The sequence below is a fragment of the Sabethes cyaneus genome, chromosome 2, assembly GCF_943734655.1.
Source record: "Sabethes cyaneus chromosome 2, idSabCyanKW18_F2, whole genome shotgun sequence".
Taxonomy (NCBI): Eukaryota; Metazoa; Arthropoda; class Insecta; order Diptera; family Culicidae; genus Sabethes; species Sabethes cyaneus.
The window spans coordinates 163,406,772-163,429,093 of record NC_071354.1 but is presented as its reverse complement, the minus strand read 5'-3'; the positions used below and the strand labels follow the sequence as shown (position 1 = coordinate 163,429,093).

General features: G+C 37.9%; 1 protein-coding gene across 2 annotated transcripts in view; it reads right to left on the bottom strand.

Moving 5' to 3' along the window:
• Nucleotides 1–1,392: 1,392 nt before the first annotated feature.
• LOC128738187 (UDP-N-acetylglucosamine--peptide N-acetylglucosaminyltransferase 110 kDa subunit) overlaps nucleotides 1,393–22,322 on the bottom strand; it is a 59,314-nt gene continuing 38,384 nt past the window's right edge. For both annotated transcript variants that reach the window (XM_053833122.1, XM_053833123.1), the window contains exons 7-8: nucleotides 2,638–4,740; nucleotides 1,393–2,512 (exon numbers count right to left, since the gene is read on the bottom strand). In XM_053833122.1, coding sequence (XP_053689097.1) covers nucleotides 2,242–2,512; nucleotides 2,638–4,740 — 2,374 coding nt within the window. In that variant the 3' untranslated portion in view covers nucleotides 1,393–2,241. The remainder of the gene's footprint in view (nucleotides 2,513–2,637; nucleotides 4,741–22,322) is intronic.

Here is a 22,322-nt window from a genome sequence, read left to right as displayed (position 1 = left end):
TTATTTAAAGTCAAAAATAAACATTGAAGTCAAAGAAGAAACTTTTTATCTCTTCAGAAAAAGAAGTCATTGGGCTATCATTAATATCAGTTTACCTAATTTTTCTTGTTCCTTTCATTTCTAAGCAATTTTTATGCTTTACAAAGTTTAAAATGTTTTGAGTTATTACAATTTTTGTCCAATATTTGAACATATTTAAGGCGGTTTATTTTAAAAGTGCGCAGGAATGATGTGCAGTCAATCTTGGCAATGCTTCATTTGTTGAACATTTTTAAGAAAACAATCAGCTTGACCCACCCTGTGCTGCAGTCAATCCAACATGACGAAAGTGTCTGAGGTCCCACATTTGACTCCTTCCTCCAATGTCATTCGTACCAGTTCCATTAAATTTTAGTTTTTTGAATTAACGCAAGGGACGGTAGAAGAAAGTCATGAAACAAAGTTGTTGATAGCTTCCAACAGAATAGGATCAGGCGTGAAGGGGAAAGAGCAGAAAATTAGGTAAGGGAGGGACATTGAAGCAATGCTTAAGAAGTTGTATACCGCTACTTTTTATCCAAGCTGGGGATCCACGGATCGAACCAACCTATAACTGAAGCCAGTTATAATTCACTGGTAGTGATAAACCTTTAAACCATAGCGGATTGGACAGAGTTCAATTAATTTTCTTTAATTGTTTTATCTAAATCGTATACCACGTTGCCATTTACCTGTTGAGCTAAGTTTCTCCAGTTAACTCGGTTGTGGGCTACCGCTCTCCTGTTCCTCGGACACCAAGTACTCTCCGCCAGATCTTGCTCCACCTGGCCTAACCATCTTGCTCGCTGTGCTCCTGATCGTCTTGTTCCTACCGGATTTGAGGCAAACACCATCTCTGCAGGGTAGTTGTCCGACATTCTTGCAACATGCTCTGCCCATCGTATCCGTATAGCTTTAGACACCTTCTGGATACTGGGTTCACCATAGAACTGTGCGAGTTCGTGTTTCATCCTCGGCCTCCATACTCCGTTCTCCTGTACGTCGCCGAAGGCCGTATCATTTACCTTGATCATTACCATTTAGGTAATCAGCAGCAGGAAATCGACCAAACTTTTGTTAAGCTTAGAAGGGCATATCCGTCATTTTTTTTCTTTTAGATTTCGTTATTTTTTGGAACCAGATCGTTTGAAAAGCCGTAACAAAATATATGGACGAGTCTACAGAAACAAAAACATTAATTTAATTAAAAACGACGTCCATTTATGTGAGTGATAAAATATACGATGAGATGATACGATTAAAATAAACATAGATGTATTGCAGGCATAGAAACGTCAAACATCACACGATTAAAGAATTGTGACATCTCAATAGAATAACACGCACATAAGTAACATGAATTTATTACACTCTATTACCAATAAAGTTGTTAATTTCCTATACAGAAACTATAACTTTCTGCTATTGTTTAGCTGTCACTATAGTAGTCCTTTAAGCAAAAAAAAAAAAGGTTTTCTATGTACATAATCGCCCATGTTCGTTTAATAACAGGAGTTGAAGGTAGCACATATGCTTATCCGTGCTGGCAATCGAAAATATCCTAAAGTTTTATGATTTACATCGTATTGGCTTCAATTCCGACAATCAAACTTTGCTGATAAAGATAGCATTTGTGCGGTTTATATAGCTTTTATAACTAGAACGTCATTACATAATTTATTCAACTCTATATAATAAGATAAAAGAAATGACGCTATCTATAAAAATATCGATTGTTCCTATTGACGTACCCTTGAAATTATTACAAGTATTGAACATTTCGGATGCCTCATTATGTTTGTTATCAATCAATTCGTTCAAAAACTCAAACGAATGTGGAAATTTATTGCATTTTACAATTGAAAGAATATATTTCAAACAATTTGTTTTTATTCAACTCCAGCTCTTTTAGTAGTAATAATCAATCTTGCTTGACTGTACTATTGCTAATATACTTTATACAAATTTTCACCAGCTAAAAAGGGTGTAGATAATTATAAATTAAATAAAACGTTAGAAGGTTACATTTTTGTCAATTTTGAAAATTGCCTATGTTCAGATAAAAATCAAAATTTCCGTCTTAGACTAAGTCTACTATTCAAAAATCCACTTCATTTAAACAAAATAGTATGCATAGTTACTGAAAGTTTACATGCCCTTTCTGGAAACGATTTGGTTGTTTTTTTTTTGTATCTTCACAATACGGGCCCTGCCGTTTTGCTTTTACTTGGAAGTTTCCTTGGCCGAGATGTGATCAGGCCGGTCGCCACGAGAGAACCGTTCCCACATTTTGTAAAACAGCGTTTCCAATCCTTGTGCATATTGTTTGCAGTCGAACAGAGGACTCTCGCATCGAGCCACCCAAACCTTTGCGCGGATTGCACGAAGGTATTCTTTATCGGTGCCTAGCTTAATGGCAATGTCCTGATACTCCTGTCGAGTTCGTGCAATTAGTTCGGGACAACCAAGTGTGGCTAGTTGCGAAGCGGCCACTCTGAAATAACAGAAAAAAGATCGTTATTCGTACTTGCTTATTGATTTATTTCGATCTATTAAAAGTGAATAATGGATATCGATTATGTTCATTCATAAAATCATTATATTTGAAATTGCAATTACCTGGAAGCTAGTGTTTCAGCAGGAAGTGTAACCACGGGTGTTCCGGTCCAAAGAACATCCATTGAGGTGGTATGTCCATTACACAGTGGTGTGTCTAAGCATACATCAGCCAGCTGACCTCGTCGAACATGTTCTTCCTTAGCGGCTACATTGGAGAAAATAATTCTTCCAGGTGCAACACCCAGTTGCTGGGCGGCGGCTTGAATGTTGGTTTCACCGACGGCTGGGAAACGAAGTAACCATAGTACCGAATTTGGAACATGCTTCAGTATATTAACCCAGGATGTCAGTGTATGTGGGTCAATTTTGTACAATTGATTGAAATTGCAGTAAACGACAGCATCGTCCGGTAGGCCATACTGTTGCCGCGTTGTAACGACAATATTTTGTGGAACTTCTTCGCCCGTAGCTGCTTTGTTATTGGTTTGCGTAGTCGCCAATCCATTTTGAACAACGACGCCGTTTAACGAAGTCTGGATTTGACCAGATGCGATCATTGTTTCAACCGGAGTTGTCGTTGGAAGTTCCACAACTTTATGTTGGATTTCCATCGGCTTGTTTGCAATAACAACTTCACGAACGGTTTTCACGTCAGTATTTTCGACTAATGGGGAAAGATCGGTCGCGTTAATAACTGCGACGTTGTCTACTAATTGATTATTTTGCTGTTTACCGCTGACTATTAAGCGTTCCTTCAAGTGAGGAAACATTTGGCGGTGATCACCAATGAAATAAGTATGTGGCATATATGCTAATTTCTCGCTGTACTGATCGGTTAATTCCATCGGTGACGTCACAATGTCCGTTATAATATAATCCATAAAACTGGCGCCGCTTGTTCCGGGATACCCAAGCCACATGACCTGAATGGGTGCAGGACGCAGGGCGAATATTTCATTGCGGGCACCTTTAGTGTATCCATTCATATTAACTAAAATGTGTATACCGTCAGCGTGGATGCGATCAGCTGCTTTTCCGTTGCAAGCTATTTGTGACAGTTCAATAAAATGTTCGGCTTCCCGAGAAATTTTGCTTCTGAAAGTGGTTCCATCGTCTGGGCTAAGCGCGTAGCAAAATACCTCTACTTGGGAACGATCGTGCATTCCAGGTATCGACTGCATTAAATGCGATGTAGGATGATTACCAAAATCACTGCTTACATAACCGATTCTTAAGCGTCCGGTTAGATCACGAGAGAATTTATACGGCGGTTTGTGTAGGATATTTATTTTCTCCAAGCAGAGGTTTGCGTGCCGTGCGGCAATCGCTTTACGGAAATCATGCGATAGTGGATACAACATTGAATGATGTGGGTGAACCGAAGGTAAACGGTTCTTTTCCAACTGATCAGCTACAATAGCCACAAGTTTCTTCATGCGCGCCTCGTAATCAGTCCAATCACAGACGATCTGTAAACAATGTGCCAGATTGCAATATGCATCGGGAAAGTCCGGCTTGAGTTTTAGGGCTGTTCTGTAAGACTGAATCGCGTCCGGAATGTTGCCGGAATCTTTGTGAATGCTAGCCAGATTACTGTGAGCATCCGCGAAAGCTGGATTAATTTGGATGGCTCGTGTGTAACATTGAAGAGCGCCGGCTACATCCTGCATCTCCTTCAACGTATTACCCATATTAGAGTATGCATCAGCAAATGTAGGCTGAATGCGAATTGCCTCTTTGTAATGTAGCAAAGCTTCATTTAATTTTCCCTGCTGTTGCAGCACAGATGCTAGATTCGAGTGAGCTGCAGCAAATTCTGGAAACACTTCTAAGGCCTTCAAGTATAGCCTTGTGGCTTCTTCGATGTAGCCTTGTTCCCGCTTGATATTGGCCAGATTGTTGAGCGAATCTGCGTGGTTTGGACACAGTCGCAGTGCGGTATTGTAGCAGTCCTCTGCTTCCTGTACCTGACCCTTTTCCTTGAGGGCGTTCGCCAGATTGCAGTATGCATCGGGAAAATTTGGTTGCAGTTCGATGGCGCGCCTGTAAGTATCGATAGCCAGATCGATGAGACCTTGCTCGTAGTAAACGCAAGCCAAATTTCCATGGACGACAGCATTATATGGCGAAAGGTTGAGAGCACGCAAATAGGCGGCAACAGCTCTGAAAGTAGGAAAGAAAAGGAAAAAGGTGGATTAGTAAATTTTTAAATCAAAACTAAACTAAAAACGAGTTTTTTTTTGTGTGATCGACCATTCTGGCTTTAGTTTTCAGAAGGTCGCATAATGAATGCAAAAGGGTTGATTATGCGACCTTTTGAAAACTAAAGCCACAATTATTCACTAGGAATGGCAAAGCTAGTTGGTTGGTTCGGGATATTTTTGTAAGGAAAGAAAAATACAAGAAATAATGATACCCACATGGGGCGTATGTTCAAAGTTAAAGTATTTGATAGTCCAGTTGTACTAAGAATTTATAAGCCGTTGCACAGAGGAGTATTCGGGCCGAAAAGATGACCAAAACGAGACAAATGAAGTCTTTCAATCCCTTCCATTAAAATCGCGCATACTTGAACAGCAAGAGCTGTTAAACATCAAGTAAAAAATGTGCATTATAGGTATTTTCGGTAGTGTAGGTAAGGACGTTTCCATTCACATTTTTGAGGCTATAGGTTTCCTATCGACCAGCTGCAAAACGGCTTCTTATCCCAAATATGTTCTTATCGTTATTTTTGAAGCCATTTGATAGCTTAGAATCCCAGGAAAAGCGTTGTGAATGAAATTTTTGCAGCTTTTTGCCAATTTATAAAATAAACACGTTTTTTTATAGAATGATGAAATTTATCAATTGATTGATCATCATTTTTCTTATGATGAATTATGCAATCATGAATTGTTAGGGATTTAAAAGAAAATTTTTCTATCGATGGGCTTGTGAGATGCCAGAAGAGTGCTGCTGCGTCACTGAACAAGAAATTTCAAGTAATAAAAGAAAAGCTTTTTTGGAAAAATTCGAAGGGTGAATTTCATCTCTCTCTCTCTCTCTCTCTCTCTCTCTCTCTCTCTCTCTCTCTCTCTCTCGAACGGAGTCTTTTTTATCAAAACAAAACAACGCTATTATTAAAAAGTGGTAAAAACTCTTCTGAATTTTTCTTTCATTTGAAATGTTTTCATTTAGAAATTATAACAGCTGCATGAGTAAACAACTCGCTCTCTTTCTCTGCTAAATTTGAATTAATATCTCAATGACCGTTGAATAGATTCGCCTAATAAAAATTACCAATTACCAATCACCTGCTTGTCACATTTTTATTTATGTACATGTAGATGGTGTTTTTTAACGATATAGAATGCAAATATGAATGCTATTCCTCGGTTTTATGCTTTACTAGCTTAACCGGACAACTTCGTACTGCCACAAGTTTCGAAATCCTAAAATTTATTGCCAAATATTCGGCGGAAAAATGTGAAAATCTTGATTTTTCACTTCCCAGTACCGAACAGTTGTTGCAGCTGGTTGTTAGGTTAGTTTTCGTCAAAGCTTTTGGAAAAGCCTGGTTCCATCCAACTGCTGCAGTTCGCCGTTAAATGATATGCGATATGCATTCAAAACTTTCTGAGAACACAATCATTAGTTCCACCAATCATATTCTAATTGCCGCCGAAATGATGTGATAATTAAATCTGTGCTATCAAAATTTCTTGCCGGAAGTAGTGCTTACTACATATTCCACAAGACCCTAAAGGTCTGATAAGCTTCTCCTCCGCACCTTGTACAAAACGCTAATAAGACCGGTAGTCCTCTACGGACACGAAACATGGAAAATGCTCGACGGGGACTTGAAAGCACTGGACCATATTTCGTGGTATATTTGAGGACGGTGTATGGAGGAGGAGGATGAACCACGAGCAGGCGCAGCTTTCGGTGAATCCAGTATCCAGAAAGTTGCTAAAGCTGGAAGGGTAGAATGGGCGGGACATGTTGTGAGAATGCCGGACAACAATCTCGCAAAAATGGTTTTCGCTTCGAATTCGGTTAGTGCCAGACGCAGAGGTACGGAGCGTACTGGATGGTTAGATCAAGTGGACCATAACGTGGAAAGTGTGGGACAATCGAGAAATTAAAGACTGACAGTCATGGACCGAGTTTGTTGGCAGAACATTATAACGCAGGTCAAATCCTGAGGGACAGCGCACCAGGAGTAAGTAAGCTAGAAAAATTTATTTTATTTGCCTCTGTGCTTCATTATTAGTTTACAATTTGTAGGTTTTAAAATTATTCAGCCAATAATTTTTTGACATCTTTGAGCATATTTCCTCTATCACAATCAAAGCTTGGTTTTGATTTTAAAAGTAATTTTTAAGTCAAAACTCCTGGATTTTTTTTATTTAATTTCCAGATTTGGCACTCTACTAAGACGCTCCAAAAACTTCAATTAAGTCAAAATTCGACATTCTCATATATATCTGATGTAGTCATCAGATCGTTAATTTTATTTGATTCATTAATCGATTGGTTAATTGCGCCGGGTTTCAATAACTAGCTGTGTTAGTATAATATTTTTTTTTCCTTTTTTTCGGGTTATCCAACTGGTCGCTTAATAGCGTATAAAACTCTGCGCTGGGCCCTTTTGTGTTGTCAACAAAGTGTCAGGGAGACCTCAAACATCAGTTCTACCTGACGAGACAGGCACTGGCGCCCACTAAAACACAGGTAGAGCCCCAAGCATAGCCGTCACGCCTATACCCACAGGCGGAGGCGTTTCGGCCCTGCGCGGACTCCACGAACTGACTCTAAGATCTCTCTGCCAAAGGCCGGAATGTCATATTTTAAATATAATGATGATGATGACGATGATGATGATAATGATGATGATGAGAAGAAAAATAATAGATCGAATTTGTAAATGTGCTTTGGACTTTTTGTACCACTCGAGTTGCAATATGTGGTATAGTGAAGAAGTGGAGAATTCGTCAGCCCCGCCTGACACCGGTCTTCAACCGCGCGCCCGCTTTCAGTTTTCCAACACAAACAACCACAAATGAACCAATAGGTAAAACAAATTTCGGAGCATTAGTGGTTATCAACTTATCAGGGCAAATTTAATCTTTCATCCCCTTAGTATTCACAGTGCATTCCCACGATACAAAGTAAATTGAGCGCAGCACAAGCTGGACGTTCGCGGTAGTCGACAGAAGCTTCAAAATATAGAGACTCGCCCGCCTTCCAACCCTCTAGACCAAAGTGCTGTAAAGCTCTGGGCTTAAACGTCTCTTTAAGACTCGACCCCTTCTCATCGACAGAGCCCGCGGGCGGCCATCAGAGCTCAGGACAGCCACGGGGCCAGTGCAAAAATCCTACTCTATCTAGCAGCACCGCCTAGCCGAAACTCGAACACGCGACACGAATTGACCTAATTTTCCCATCTGCTACCTAAGAAGTGCTATTACCCGTAATCATTACAGAGTGGTCCTTCGGCATCCAATCGGATCTGGTATCCCGCTTACATCCCCTTACTAACCCTAAGCCCCCGACCAACTCAATCAATCCGACATTTTTCGGAGATATTTGTGACAGTTGTGATAAATAAGGATGAATCCCAGAAAACTTCATCTATTGTCAGAGATCCCCATGCTGGCCTTATTCTTAAGCGGAATAAAAGCACTTTCTGAACAACGCAACAATCACATTTGGTAAATTTTTACCCCGAGTCCCACTTGAAATCACAAAAGTATTTTGATATATACCCACATTCAGAAGTAAACGTGACCGCTGTTCATTTACTGATTAGTTAAAAAGCCCTACACCACGACAAGGTTCAGTTTTATCGTAGGGAACTAGCTGTGTTAGTATAATATTATTAATTTATTACTGATCCGAAAGAATCTATCATCTTAAGAATTAAATGTTATATTGCTAATTTCATTTCTAACTAGGTTTCTAAAACATGCGAAAATCCAAATAAATGAAGGACGTCTTTACGTTTAGTTCTTTTTACTTTTATTATACTACTAGCTGACCCGACAAACTTCGTATTGCCACAAATTAACCTGTGTTGTACATAAATCATGAATCTCGGATGATCTTTGTCACAATGTCGAGTTTTGCAAGCCCCCCAGTGGGCGGCGCTACCGACGGCGGGTCACCGGCAACACTCGCGACCGTCTCGGCCTGAATGATCTAGTGTTACTATAGATAGTTTTTGTGGTCTTGTATTGACTAATGTTTTATGGAAAAGTCTCGAATTTCTCGAGTTCAGTTCGCTCCGAAGTGTGAGCCGGTGCAGTCGTGTTTATTTGATAGCACAAATTGTGGAATTTATCCTGGTTAAATTAAGTCGTGTATCGCGTGATTGTGGTGGGCTAATTGGTAGAAAGTGATTTTAAGATGATTAAGAAACTTCAAAAATATGTGTGCTGTTTATCCAATTATTATGAGAAGTGATGAAACGGTGCTGTTCACCAAAATGGTGTCGGTTGTTTTAGATCGTTCGGTGTTTGGTGTAGAAGCAGAAAATATCAGCTAAGTTGTTGTCTCAGAATACTAGTATTGTCATTTGGTGGTTTCTGTAGAGCCGAATTTGCAATGTGAATGCTTACGGAAAGAAATTGGGTCCTAAAATTTGTGATAAAAAGATGATTTTTTTAGAAGGAACGATAAAGCTTTCCATTATGACTACCAGAGTATAGTTTTTTCTTTTTTAAAAAGATGCAGAGCACTAAAAAATTAAAAAACAAAAATATTGTAATTTATTCTCCCTTGACATTATAGATCTTCCTTGACATAACGAAAATAACACGTTTCTGGCAACAATGATAACTTTTTCTCACTGGCAACTCTGGTTTGACATTAGAGCAGCTGATCGTTTTGACAGTTACAGCTTCGCAGTTGTCTCTTGTTCTTGTCTGCGTTTTGCTGGTCGTGAGGAAGTGGAACATCAAATTTGTACTAGTTATCGGATAAAAGTTTTGATTCGGGCAATGTATTTCAATCCATCGATTCACGGTGCTAGACTTTGCCCAAATCTAGTTTGTGCTAATGACTAAACGATGTCAAACTGATGGCCAACAGTATAATCTCGGTACAATCGACCCCGCAGAACAGTATGAAAAAAAAACGCCAACCGAAACTGGCACCGTATTATCAATCAGATTGGTATGTTCTGCTACTCCGATGTGAATCAGCAGTAGGGCGAACGGCAGACCAAAAATTTCTGTGCGTTTCTAACCAAACACGGTCGCATCTCGATGGCGAGTGTTGCATCCGAAAACTGAAGCCATCCACGCTGTGACCAAGTGCAGTCACTACGCTTATTGCTGATTTTGACAAAGGCCTTAATTAAACTGAGATGACCGGAACCGGAAAATGAGCTGTAAACTCAGAAAATGTTTTAGGTCGCGATTGCCAAGCCATTTCCTGACTTTGCAACTTTTGACTTTTTGACACACTATCACATGAGCGTGAAGGTAAACAAAAAGTTTTCCGTGACATTTCAAGATATACTATGGTTTCTTTTTATAATTCATGTTGTCTAAACACCGCTTGACACAACCATGCACAACTATAGTTTGTCTATATAAGGTTGCCCAAATGTTTATTTTTTGTTCAAAATTTCACAAAATTAAAAAAAAAAAGGTTTTTAACGGCAATAGCCTAAAAATATAAAATTGAATATCAAAATATTTGTTCCTAACCCTAACCTCATCGATTCAAGCTAAAAACGACATAGGGCTTTAGGACCCAATTGTATCGTAAGGTTTGCATAGCGCTAGTATTCGTTTGCGACGCTGAAGAAAAAAAGGAAACAGTGGTAGTGTCAGGTTTTATCTGATTCTACCTCGGATGTTGGTAGTGTGTTAGTGTTGTTTCTTTTCGTGAATCGTGTGGAATGCGCATTGAGGTAGAGCGAGCTGGTAATGACGATGATGACTTTTGCAATAAGCGTTTGCCGGTACCCATCAATGTGTGCGTTTTCGTTTTTGTTTAGCAGCAGTGCATGCTGTGTGTGAGTGTGATGTGAATTAGGGTTGTATTAACAGTGAACCTCAAAATTACAACTTTTAAAACACTTGAAAGGAAATTCATACAGCAGTGCAACAAACTTCACTTTAGTCATAATACATTGTATTATTTTATAGATCTAATATTATAATATTTATTATATGACCATTATATTATTATACAATATTATATATACGTTATACTATTTTTTCATATTGCTGCATTCGTATTCATATAACTATATTCATATAAACCTATATGTTCATTGTAAAAGGGAGGGGAGGGAGCATCAGGGTATCGAATGAATCAAAGACTGGAGGAGGGATGTGGTAACCAGCCCAAGTCATATAAGGTCGGAGAGGATTTTGACGCGCCCTTCTAGCACACAAATCATCACGCAAGATAAGTTTGCACGGCGAAGTTATGTATCTAGAAACCGGAGGTCTATGCTGGAAGGAGTGTCTTATATTCCCGTGGAATCCTGTAAGCGACTTTGATTACAGATCCACCCAAACCCCTTTTAGTCCTTCACGAACAGCATTGGCAAGAAAGTTGCTGGGTAGATAAATTCGATTCTGCAGTAATTCTACTTGCATACAATGGGAAACCCTTGAGGTGATGGTGGCTATCCCCATACATACATACATACAAGTCTCGAATTTCTCGAGTTCGATTAGTTTTTGAGTTTCGCAAAAATTTCTGTTTTATTTGTATGAGAGTCCATATCCCCCTACCACAGGGGTGAGAGGTCTCTAACTATCGTAAAATAAATTCAAGACTCCAAAATCTCCCACATGCCAAATTTGGTTCCATTTGATTGATTAGTTCTCGAGATAAGAGGAAATTTGCATTTCATTTGTATGGAAGGCCACCCTCTTAATGTGGAGATGGGCCATAAGTCGCTTTCTAAAGAAGAGAGGGGTCTCAATTCACCATAGAAAAAAATCTTGCGTCCAAAACCACTTACATGATAAATTTGGTTCCATTTGCTTGATTAGTTCTAGAGTTATGAGGAAATTTGTATTTCGTTTGTATGAGAGCCCCCCTCTTAAAAAGGTAAGGGGTCCTAATTCATCATAAAAAAATGGTTGCCTCCAAAAACACCTACATGCCAAATTTGGTTCTATTTGCTTGATTAGTTCTCGAGTTATGAAGAAATTTGAATTTCATTTGTATAGGAGCCCCCCCTCTTAAAGTTGGGAGCGGTCTTAATTCACCATAGAAAATATTCCTGCCCTCGAAAACTTTCACATGCCAAATTTGGTTCCATTTGCTTGATTAATTCTCGAGTTATGAGGAAATTTGCATTTCATTTGTATAGGAGCCCCCCTTCCTAAAGTGGGGAGGGGTCCTAATTCACCATAGAAAATATTTTTGCCTCCAGAAACCTCCACATGCCAAATTTGGTTCTATTTGCTTGATTAGTCCTCGAGTTATGAGGAAATTTGAATTTCATTTGTATAGGAGGCCCCCCTCCTAAAGTGGGTAGGGGACCCAATTCATCATAGAAAAAATTTTTGTCTCCAAAAACATCCACGTGCCAAATTTGGTTCCATTTGCTTGATTAGTTCTCGAGTTATGAGGAAATTTGTATTTCGTTTGTATAGGAGCCCCTCCTCTTAAAGTTGGGAGGGGTCTTAATTCACCATAGAAAATATTCTTGCCCTCGAAAACTTTCACATGCCAAATTTGGTTCCATTTGCTTGATTAATTCTCGAGTTATGAGGAAATTTGCATTTCATTTGTATAGGAGCCCCCCTTCCTAAAGTGGGGAGGGGTCCCAATTCATCATAGAAAAAAAAATTTGTCTCCAAAAACACCCACGTGCCAAATTTGGTTCCATTTGCTTAATTACTTCTCGAGTTATGAGGAAAATTCTGTTTCTTTGGTACAGGAGCCCCCCCTCTTAAAATGGGGAGGGGTCCTAATTTACTATAGAAAATATTCTTGCCCTCGAAAACCTTCACATGCCAAATTTGGTTCCATTTGCTTGATTAGTTCTCGAGTTATGAGGAAATATGTATGGAAGCCCCCCCTTTTAAAGAGGAGAGGAGTTATAATTCCCCTTATAAAGAGGGGAGGAGTCTCAATTTACCATAGAATAAATTCTTGTCACCGAAAACACCCACATGCCAAATTTTGTTCTATTTGCTTGATTGTCAAGTTATGCAGAAATTTGTGTTTCATTTGTATGGGAGCCCCCCCTCTTAGTGGAGGGAGGGGTTTCTAACCATCACTAAAACCTTTCCTGGCCCCAAAAAACCTCTACATGCACATTTTCATGCCGATTGGTTCAGTAGTTTTCGATTCTATAAGGAACATACGGACAGACAGACAGACAGACAGACAGAAATCCTTCTTTATAGGTATAGATATAACCAAGGTTTAGAAATTGATCGAATATCACGAAGTTGACCCACATACACCAATCGATAGAGCTCGACGAACTGAGCAATGCCTGTGTGTGCAGCTCATTTTCTATCCCCTGTTTTTTGGAGATGGCCGAACCGATTCGTCTGATATTACTTTCGTTTGAAAGGTATTATTGTCTAGTATACCACTATTAAATAGTTTCGTGGTTCGATGTTTCGTTTAAAAGTTATAAAAATTTGAAAACTGCATGACACGATTTTTCTCGGGAACCATACAACCGATTTCAATGATCTTAGTACCAATGAAAGCTCTTGCTATCAAAAAAATTTTCAGGAAGTTTTATTGAGAACAAACGAGTAGTTTAAAAGTTAATGTTTAAAAACCTGTTTTAACAAGGTATGTAATAATTATCGCCTGTTTGTCAGAGATGGGCAAACCGATTTATGCGCTAGGAGTCTCACTTGGAAGGTAATATAGCCTAATAGATCAACTATTGAATTGTTTTTTGATTGAACATTTAATTTGAAAGTTATGTACAATCGTGTACAACACATCAAAATTAACAATAATTTATAATAATTTTAACTAAGACAATTTATCAAGTTTCATTATTTTAGTATCAAACGAACCTTTCGTTTTTTTGACACTGCGAATGTATCTTCAAAATTTCATAAGAATTGGTTTTGCCGGTCAAAAGATCGAACACTCAACCCCCAACTTTTGTAACACGGTTACTCGCGCGCACAATAACCCAAAACCAAAAAAACGTGCGCATTATAGTTTTGACCGGGAAAACTTGGTTTTAGATTTATCGAACGTTTGGAAGTTTCTTCAAATTGAAAGCTCTATCGTCTGGCAGAATTTAAATTTCGATTAATCCCCATAAAAGTGAAATAAAAAAATTATTTTTCTTCAGTTTCAATATAACACATTGACGAGTTCTGCAAAGTTTTCGAGCATATTATTACAAGAAATTTTGCTGAAGACAGCAACCTTTTATCTCTTCAGCGAAGATAAAAAACCTTATTTATTGTATATGAGTTTGTAAAATTAGTTTTTCTATTTTAGTTCTTTTTGTAATTGTTGTATGACTTTTTTATGTATTACAACTTTGCTGAATATAGTATTTTTTCTGTAGAACTGTAGAACTTTGAGTATAAAAAATATCCTAATTTTGACTCCGAATTACTTGACTACCAACAAACGGATACATTTTAAACATTTTACATTTGCTGATAGTTTTGCAGCATAAAAACACCATTTTTCCATATGAAGAAACGAGAGAAAATTGCGGTCGGGGTCAATTTGTACCGCAATTGCTGCTCACATGCTGCTTGCTTCATTTCTGTGATGTCGGTTTATGCAGATCGCTTTTCCTAACAATTTAAAGTATTAATGCATTGAATAATTATGACATTTTGCTCATAACAAGTTTATTGAAGGATATACGTTAGTTAAACAACGGTTTGTAACTTTATAACAATATGGCATTCAAAGACCTACACACACGTGTTGTACAAAATACAACAATGTGAATAACCGAAGGTTAATACAAATTGATGAAATTTATTCAAGAAAACTTGATGTGAATCAAAAAGAATGGTATTACAGAAAATTATGCATAGTTCAAAAACCTGTAAACTAGACCTTTACTACGCAAAGAATAATATTTCCTGTTACAACTTACTTTTACTAGCACTTACTCACAGTAATAACAACTTACTCAGCAATTTCATGGAAAAAGGATCTATCAAAATTTATAAGTGCTCCTATTTTGTTCAAATTTTGTAAACTTATTCAATTTCCAAAAATTTTATGTAAACCAACGCAGTATGCAACGTTAACCAATAGATGAATTATGTTTATGTAGTTAAGACGTGTCGATTTCTATCTCAAATAGCAAGTAAGACCGTATAACAAACGTTCCTTTCACCACTAGGTGGATTAAATCAGGTTTTTTTGTCTTTTTTCGTTATTCCTTTGGTATTTCATGCGCCAAACAATTTAATGCAAAAGCATTATTTTATCACTTCTGAGAAGTTCAATAAAATGTGAAATGGACCAAAAATTATTAACGTCACTAAATACTAATGGTTCACTGGCTGTGTAAAGCTTTCATACATATACCTTTACTACTTTATTTTTACTTTACTTCTTATACTTTAACATACAAACCAGTCATATATCTAATAAATAAAGTAGGTGCATACTTCACTTGACGGACACGCAGTTTCATGTAAAATAATCAGTCATTTTATGGCATTAAAACATTTGTAAACATGCATTGTATACGCATCCAACGTAGAATATTGCAAGTTTCAGTTCGTTTTTTAAATAAGATGAAAGAATTAGCTGTAAGCTGTTAGGCTCTTTGATAAATTGAACTATTGTGAGTTCAATATATAATGTGTATTATTTTCTAATTTCACAAGATTTCGTTTCAATATGTATTGAAGTTATTTTAAAGGTCAACTGCAGTAGGCGTTATCTAAAACCATCGAGTTTACCTTTACAAAAAATAATCGGACAAAACTGTCGTAGTAGCGCAATAATCGTAGTAGCCTAAAATATTGCGTATACGATGGATGGCGGGAAAAGTAAAATATCGATTTTTTACTATTTTCCAACTTTTCGCGTGGATTTTTATTTTTTTTGGGTACCAACCTGTCGCAGACTAAAACAGAACAACCGAAAAAAGAATCATTCAATTTCTTCAAGCCATTATTGAATTTATCCCTTACATACAAACACTAACTTGGTTTTATTATATTGAATAGAAGCTTGAAGAATAGTTTATATGGAATCAACGAACACAGGAGCAATGGATCAGTTTAGCCATTTGTATCCATTGAAAACAACAGAATCAAACTCGTGTTTATTGCTTTTTCCTGTAAGGATTTTTCATTATTATTTTTCATGCACACAGTGAAATTCCTATCTTTAAACACTCGGTACGAAATTATGGAGAAAAGCTTTTGATAACCTTTCGCTATGCTCTAAAAGCACAGAGCCAAATCTAAACAAGTCAATAGTCAATCCAATAAATTGGATTACTGTTTAGATTTTTTTGATAGATGCAATTGCCTGTGCAGTGTAATTTTTTGCGAAATACACTCAAGTCGCTTTTTACGCGCAGGATACGTCCCGCGTAAATCAAAACCGCGTAAATTCCGAAAACCGCGTAAATTCCGAAAACCGCGTAAATTCCGAAAACCGCGTAAAAAAACCAAAATTTCGCGTAAAAAAACTTTGTGGATTTCAACACTACGCGAAAAAATAGACGTTTTGAGCACATCCGCGTAAATTCCGAAAACCGCGTAAATCCCGAAAACCGCGTAAAAAACCGCGTAAATTCCGAAAACCGCGTAAAAATAGTCGCGTAAAAAACCGCGTAAAAAGCGACTTCAGTGTATCTTCCGTGAATCTTGTTTCATTAGAACTGGTTGATAGTAGCAAAATATGTAATACTAAAATATGCGTAAATGCAAATTATTCCGTTTTCTGCAAGGAATACTCGAAACTGCGCAACGATACGTTGATGATGTTTGTTGATGGATGTTTCATGTTATTGAAAACATATCCTAGCAATGTGAGCAATTTTGTGGTCCCCGCGGCTTTGCGATTGTCTAGTGATGTCGTCTCACGGTGTCACGGTAGTATCACGGTTTCCAAATAGCAACTTCAAACATCATCTTTAGTACTCTAAAACTAAAGTAAAGAATAAATCGGACCAATTCAGGCCGGCTACACTCAGGCACAAGTTTCTATCACAAATTGAATAACGAAAGTTGGAAAATCGATTTCCGTTTTAATCTCTAACGTGATTAAAAGGTGGTTACCGTGTATTTTTGGCGAAGGATCAAGACTAGTCGGGATGGTTGATGGTTTTTCATGCATTTCGCACGAAAAATAGAGAAGAGGACACCAATGAATTTCTCGTTTGAAAGCGTATGCCAGCCAAGAAACCGTACCGGGATGATTGAATATCGAGAATGCGCTATAAATAGAATTTATTGATACAGCAGAATTATGTACAGCTTCGCTGGATATAGAGCAGGTAGAACTGGGAGTCAGTGCGACAGAATGTTGACGAACTTTCCTGTCTCTCTATGACTACTGTATGCCAGGAATCGCTACCGGCTGTCGCATGCTGTGAGAAGGGTAAAAAACAGCTCAACCGAGTCAATCCAGTGAAAAAAAACTTGCCCCTATTTCAATTTAATGCGTCATTTCATGGTACCTACCTGCTTCTACAACACTAACCAAGGGTACAGAAAGTTGAAGAGACAATTTTTGCACCCTCGTTCAGATGATTTAAAACGATAATATGCTTCTATATCTGAGGCAATAAGAATTGCGCTTACTATTCAAATCAGAAAATAACTATCAAAAATATTACGGTCGTGATTTTTATTATTTTATATTCAATAGTTTTCGGGAGCCTTAAATTTTCGAATTTGATATTTCTAAGGTCCGCTATTTTTCTGGAAAACTCCAACGTAAATTTTACAATTCGTGGACACTGTTCATTTAAAAACATGAACACATGAGTCAAGCATCGAAGACCAAAAACATTTTATGGCGATGCAAGCATCTGCATATAATCTGAAAAAACTTTTCCACAAAACTGTCCACGATGATGGAAAACTCCAAATATAAGTCGGGAAATTTTTATGGAACGTTTTCCAAAAAAAAAGAATTATTTTCCTGAAAATTACTTCCTTCAAAAATTCACATCAAACCATGCATAGTAAAACAAACAGTTATTTTCTAGGTGTTCTCTAGTACTTTCCTTCAGTTGGGTTCGAACGAGCGACAGCGAGTAAGGACGGATCATACTTTCTTTGTGAGTAGATCGAAAGTCAATAACGGATTTATGATTTGCCGGGAAAATGTAATTTCCAAAAAGGTATTTACTGCGTTATAGTTTTTAACCGAATAAGTATTTCCGCTAAAATGTTTTCTGCCAAAAAGTATTTTCCGCGAAGAGATTTTGCAGCGCGTTTTGATAAACTGGGAATTGAGTTTCCGCGAAATGATATTCGGTGAAATGTTATACAATCAGTAAATGATCCACTAGAACAAATAAAAGTTTAAGTAAAAGTATTCGATTAGCAACTTGAAACTCGCAGTTATTTAATTAAAATGTGATACTGAGCTTCACTCTGTTATTGAGCCTACAGATGTTACTCCGCGGATCAAATGATACTAGTGCATCCTGGTCTACAACAGCATTTTAAAGGTGAAACCAGGACGAAAAGGGTAAATCGTAATCTAAACTGTGAACGAGTGAGTTTTCGAGTTTGTCAGAAAACCTGTTAATCATTAATCTAGACGTTGCCAACTTGTTTTCTAAAATAGACACTCGTGCCAACCGTGACGAATTTTTGAATAATTAATTTGCATTTTGACAGCAACAAAAAAAATCGTATATTAAGCACGCAGCAAGTTTCATAACTAGAATCAGAAGCGTCAAGTCTTAAAGACGTTAATAACTCGAAGTTGTCGTTTTGCTTCTCTCAGTGGAGATTGGAACATGCGTCGGCCGGATTGATAGACCAATATCGTATCTCGAGGCCATCTGGCAGGTCTGAATATAGATATTAATAATCGCTAAATCTAAATTACCCAAAATACCATGTATCATAAATAACTGTCGACAATTACTAATTACATATGAGGTTATCCAGTAAACTGGTGATCAATCCACGCCAATAGCAGCAGCCTTATTGTGTACAGAAATAAGTTGACAGCGTTATCAATTGATTTGCAGCAGCTATGACGAAAACAGTCAAGTAATTACACTCGATACTTTATTTGTACTGCTAGCTGCAGCCCGGAGTGAAGGAGCTGAACATTGTGAGACACTTCGTGTCCGGCGGATATAGCCAATCCGGCACATACAATATCCTCTTCCTGCTGGAGATAGATTAAGTGCAGCAGAAGCTGAAAAGGCACACCGCGAGCAATGTGCCCTCAGCCTTCCGCACCTTAGGGAGGAAACCAACCGGTGAAGGAGGACCTCACATCTGAAAAACATCTTTCCGGCGACGAGACCTACTTGATGTTGGACGCCAACGACTGATAGAGCACTGAGTACATTACGCCCCCAATTGGCCTCGAGGTATGATGCTGGCCTAATAAGCCAGTCGTCATATGTTCGAATCCCGAATGGGAGAGGCTGTTAAAGTCAATAGGATAGTAGCAACTGGCCTGCACTCTAACAGCTGGCTGCGAAGTCTGTCGTATAAAAAAAACATAAGGTCAAGTTTCGATAACGGACTGTAGCACCTAGGCTTTGCTTTGCTTTACATTACGCCCCACCACCCCCGTTTACGCAATGGTGTCAGATATGTCTCCCACACCAAATTCCCAAAGAAGGTCCTTCTGTATCTGACGATCAGCGAGAAGCGAATGTCCAAGCCACTGTTCTTTCCTTCGGGGTTTGCGATTACCGGGAAAATATGCAGCATGATGGACTTACCAGAAGTTGCCGCTTTGAGGATGTTGTTTTTTGGCCGGCCTGACCCATTATCCCAAAAGATCACTGGAGTAGATGGATCGGCCAAGGATAATCATTGTATTGAATAACGCCAACTCTCCCAGCGTCATCCAGTTGCAAACAATAGAACATATTTGGACGAATAATTTCGTGGCCAAAACGGAGAAGTCAGCTGATTGCCCACGCCAAGAAAGAGCTGAACAGCATGCCGATATGTGTGACACTATTGCTGACCAATGCATAAAAACATGCATTTCCAATTTTCATGCAACTTTAGCGATTAGCGATCTCAAGGGCTTATTTTTAGCGAAGCTAATGGTTTCACTATTCCAAATTTAGTGAAAACGCTAGCTCGCAAATTAGAATTTAGCGTCGCTAATTAGCGAAATTGTACCCAACACTGACTGAGATCAAAAAAAGCGCCAGCCGATCCTGAATGACAGGTCAGAAGCCGATCAAAGTATTCGAAGATACATCAATTAAGGCCATCAAAACGTAAGGCCTCTGTACTTCGAAATTTAACTCATCGACATTCCGCCGATCATCGGCGATGTGTTGTTCAGTCGATGTGGCAGCCGGCACGCTCTTCTACTTTGAGTTCGTTTGATTTGCAAAAACAAAAGCTAAAGAATGTAGTGCATGCTGCTTGTATAGCACTGATTTTTTCTGAGTTCTGTTTATAAAAGGTTACTAGTATTCAAATATAAAATGAAATTGTGGCTTATTACATATCCGCTCGCTCAGCGAACTCTTCAATGGATCAAAACTAAAAGTAATAAGGGTACACTTATCTTGCCAGGAGTAATTCCTAGCTTCAACTCAACACAGAATGCAAGCATCCATTTATATGCAGGTTATGATTTTATTATACATATTAGTTTTCTTTTCCTCACATTATCTAATTAAAATTATTATAATGTACAGGGATACCTCGATATAAGACAGCCTCGTTATAAAACAACCTCGATATAAGACAATTCGATATAAGACAATTTTGTCTTACATCGAATCAATTCCTTTGACCCAGCTGGTAACGATACCAGGGCTAATTTTCCATGCCAATATCGGCGCCATGAAGATGTTCATTATTTCAAAATAACCCTAAAAATTGTAAAAAACTAATAGTTCAAACAATAATAAATAGTTCAAAAAATGTAAAAACACAACATAGAGCAAAATTGGCGACCGCTAATGACATTTTTTTTTTAAATCCTGCTTCGATATAAGACAATTTCGATATAAGACAACTTTTTGAAATCATAAATTGTCTTATATCGAGGTATCCCTGTATTACTAAAAGCCTACGGATTACGTCTACAAATAAATATGTTGAAAGAATATACGGAATCATGACAATCAGGATTTTAAGAAATATCATAAAGCTATAACTATCTTCATTGTATTACGTGGGAGTTTTTTAATATTCTCAAAAATAATAACGAAATACTAATTTTAGAAAAGAGCACTGAACGAAACGGAATACGGTTCCAAAAAGCGCACTCTGTAAGGCAAACCTTTTGATGTAGAACTTAATCCAATCAACACATCCATGCTGATCTGCTTTGAGCTCCGATAGTGAATTGTAGGGATGGTACGGTGTTATCCTGACGATTGTGTAAATCACGATACATTGATAATCCATCTTCCTTGCACCTTAGTGCCGGCTAAAGCAGAGTACTTCGTCTATAGATTTTAGATAGTCACACTTTCACTTTATTGGCAGTACTCGGCGATGTAGTTTTTCTCCGCCATGTAATTGAATTTTCCTTCATCAACATGTCACACAACACCCACTGCACTATGCAAGACACGTGTGACAATTTATAGGTAATTGCATCTGACGTTTAATTCCTGTTTCTAATAATGAGTAGGATGGTAGTAGCAACCAGTGAGCCACATTGCGGTGCACTGCAACCAGAAAATGTGTTCATGTGATAAATCTGAAAGTACCAGTGCAGTCTTCGCCACATTAAATTGCTCGATGGTGAGTAAAACTTGTAGTGGTCCCGTTTTCGATGCACTTTTGTGTTTTCTTTAACCCGGATGAAGATGAAAGCAATTTAACAGTCCGTTTGGTAAGTGCATTTTTTGACAACTCGTGATGTATTGTTTCAACACATTTTCTAAACAAAGAGGACAGGTGTACAAGTGACATTGATATTTATATTCCATGGCGTTTATAATAGTAGCTGTCTGTCATACATCTTCTAACTTATTGTGTGCATAAAGCTCATAAATTTGAAACAGTCATACTCTTACAAACTCAAAGGTCAAATGTGCAGCGACATGCGGCTGCAAGGAAGTATGCATTTTTACGGCAAAAGAAAACAAGAATCGTAAATTATTCCGAATAAAACACAACCGTTTAGATGCTCGTTTTATATAACCCACGGTTCTGTTTGCTGTAAAGCTTATGATTTCTTTTTGATAAGAAAATCGGGATTTAATGAAACCATCATGTTTTTTCCTAAAATAGCATGCATCTGAGGCAAAAAAGCAAAGCTTCCCGTTCTACATTCGATACCCTTACTCCAGTATTAGGAATTTTTTTCTATGCTTCAAAAGATTATAGTTTTAGTTCTTGATTCGAGGTATGTACTTTAAGAATAATCGAAGTTTGACAATACATTCGGAAGAATTATATAAAGAGTTTAAATGATGATTTTTAAACAATGTTTGCTGCTAGACTTAACTAGATCAAGGAAAACTTATTTTATAAAGCTAAAAAATGTTCCGCAGGAAATTACCAGCTTGTGAAAATTCATTCATAATCATGCGTGGAATATTTCTTATCATTAATGTCATGGCATTGAGTCAGGACAAAACCTTTAAAGTAATTGGAAGACAATTTTATTTAGCAACGAGTGCT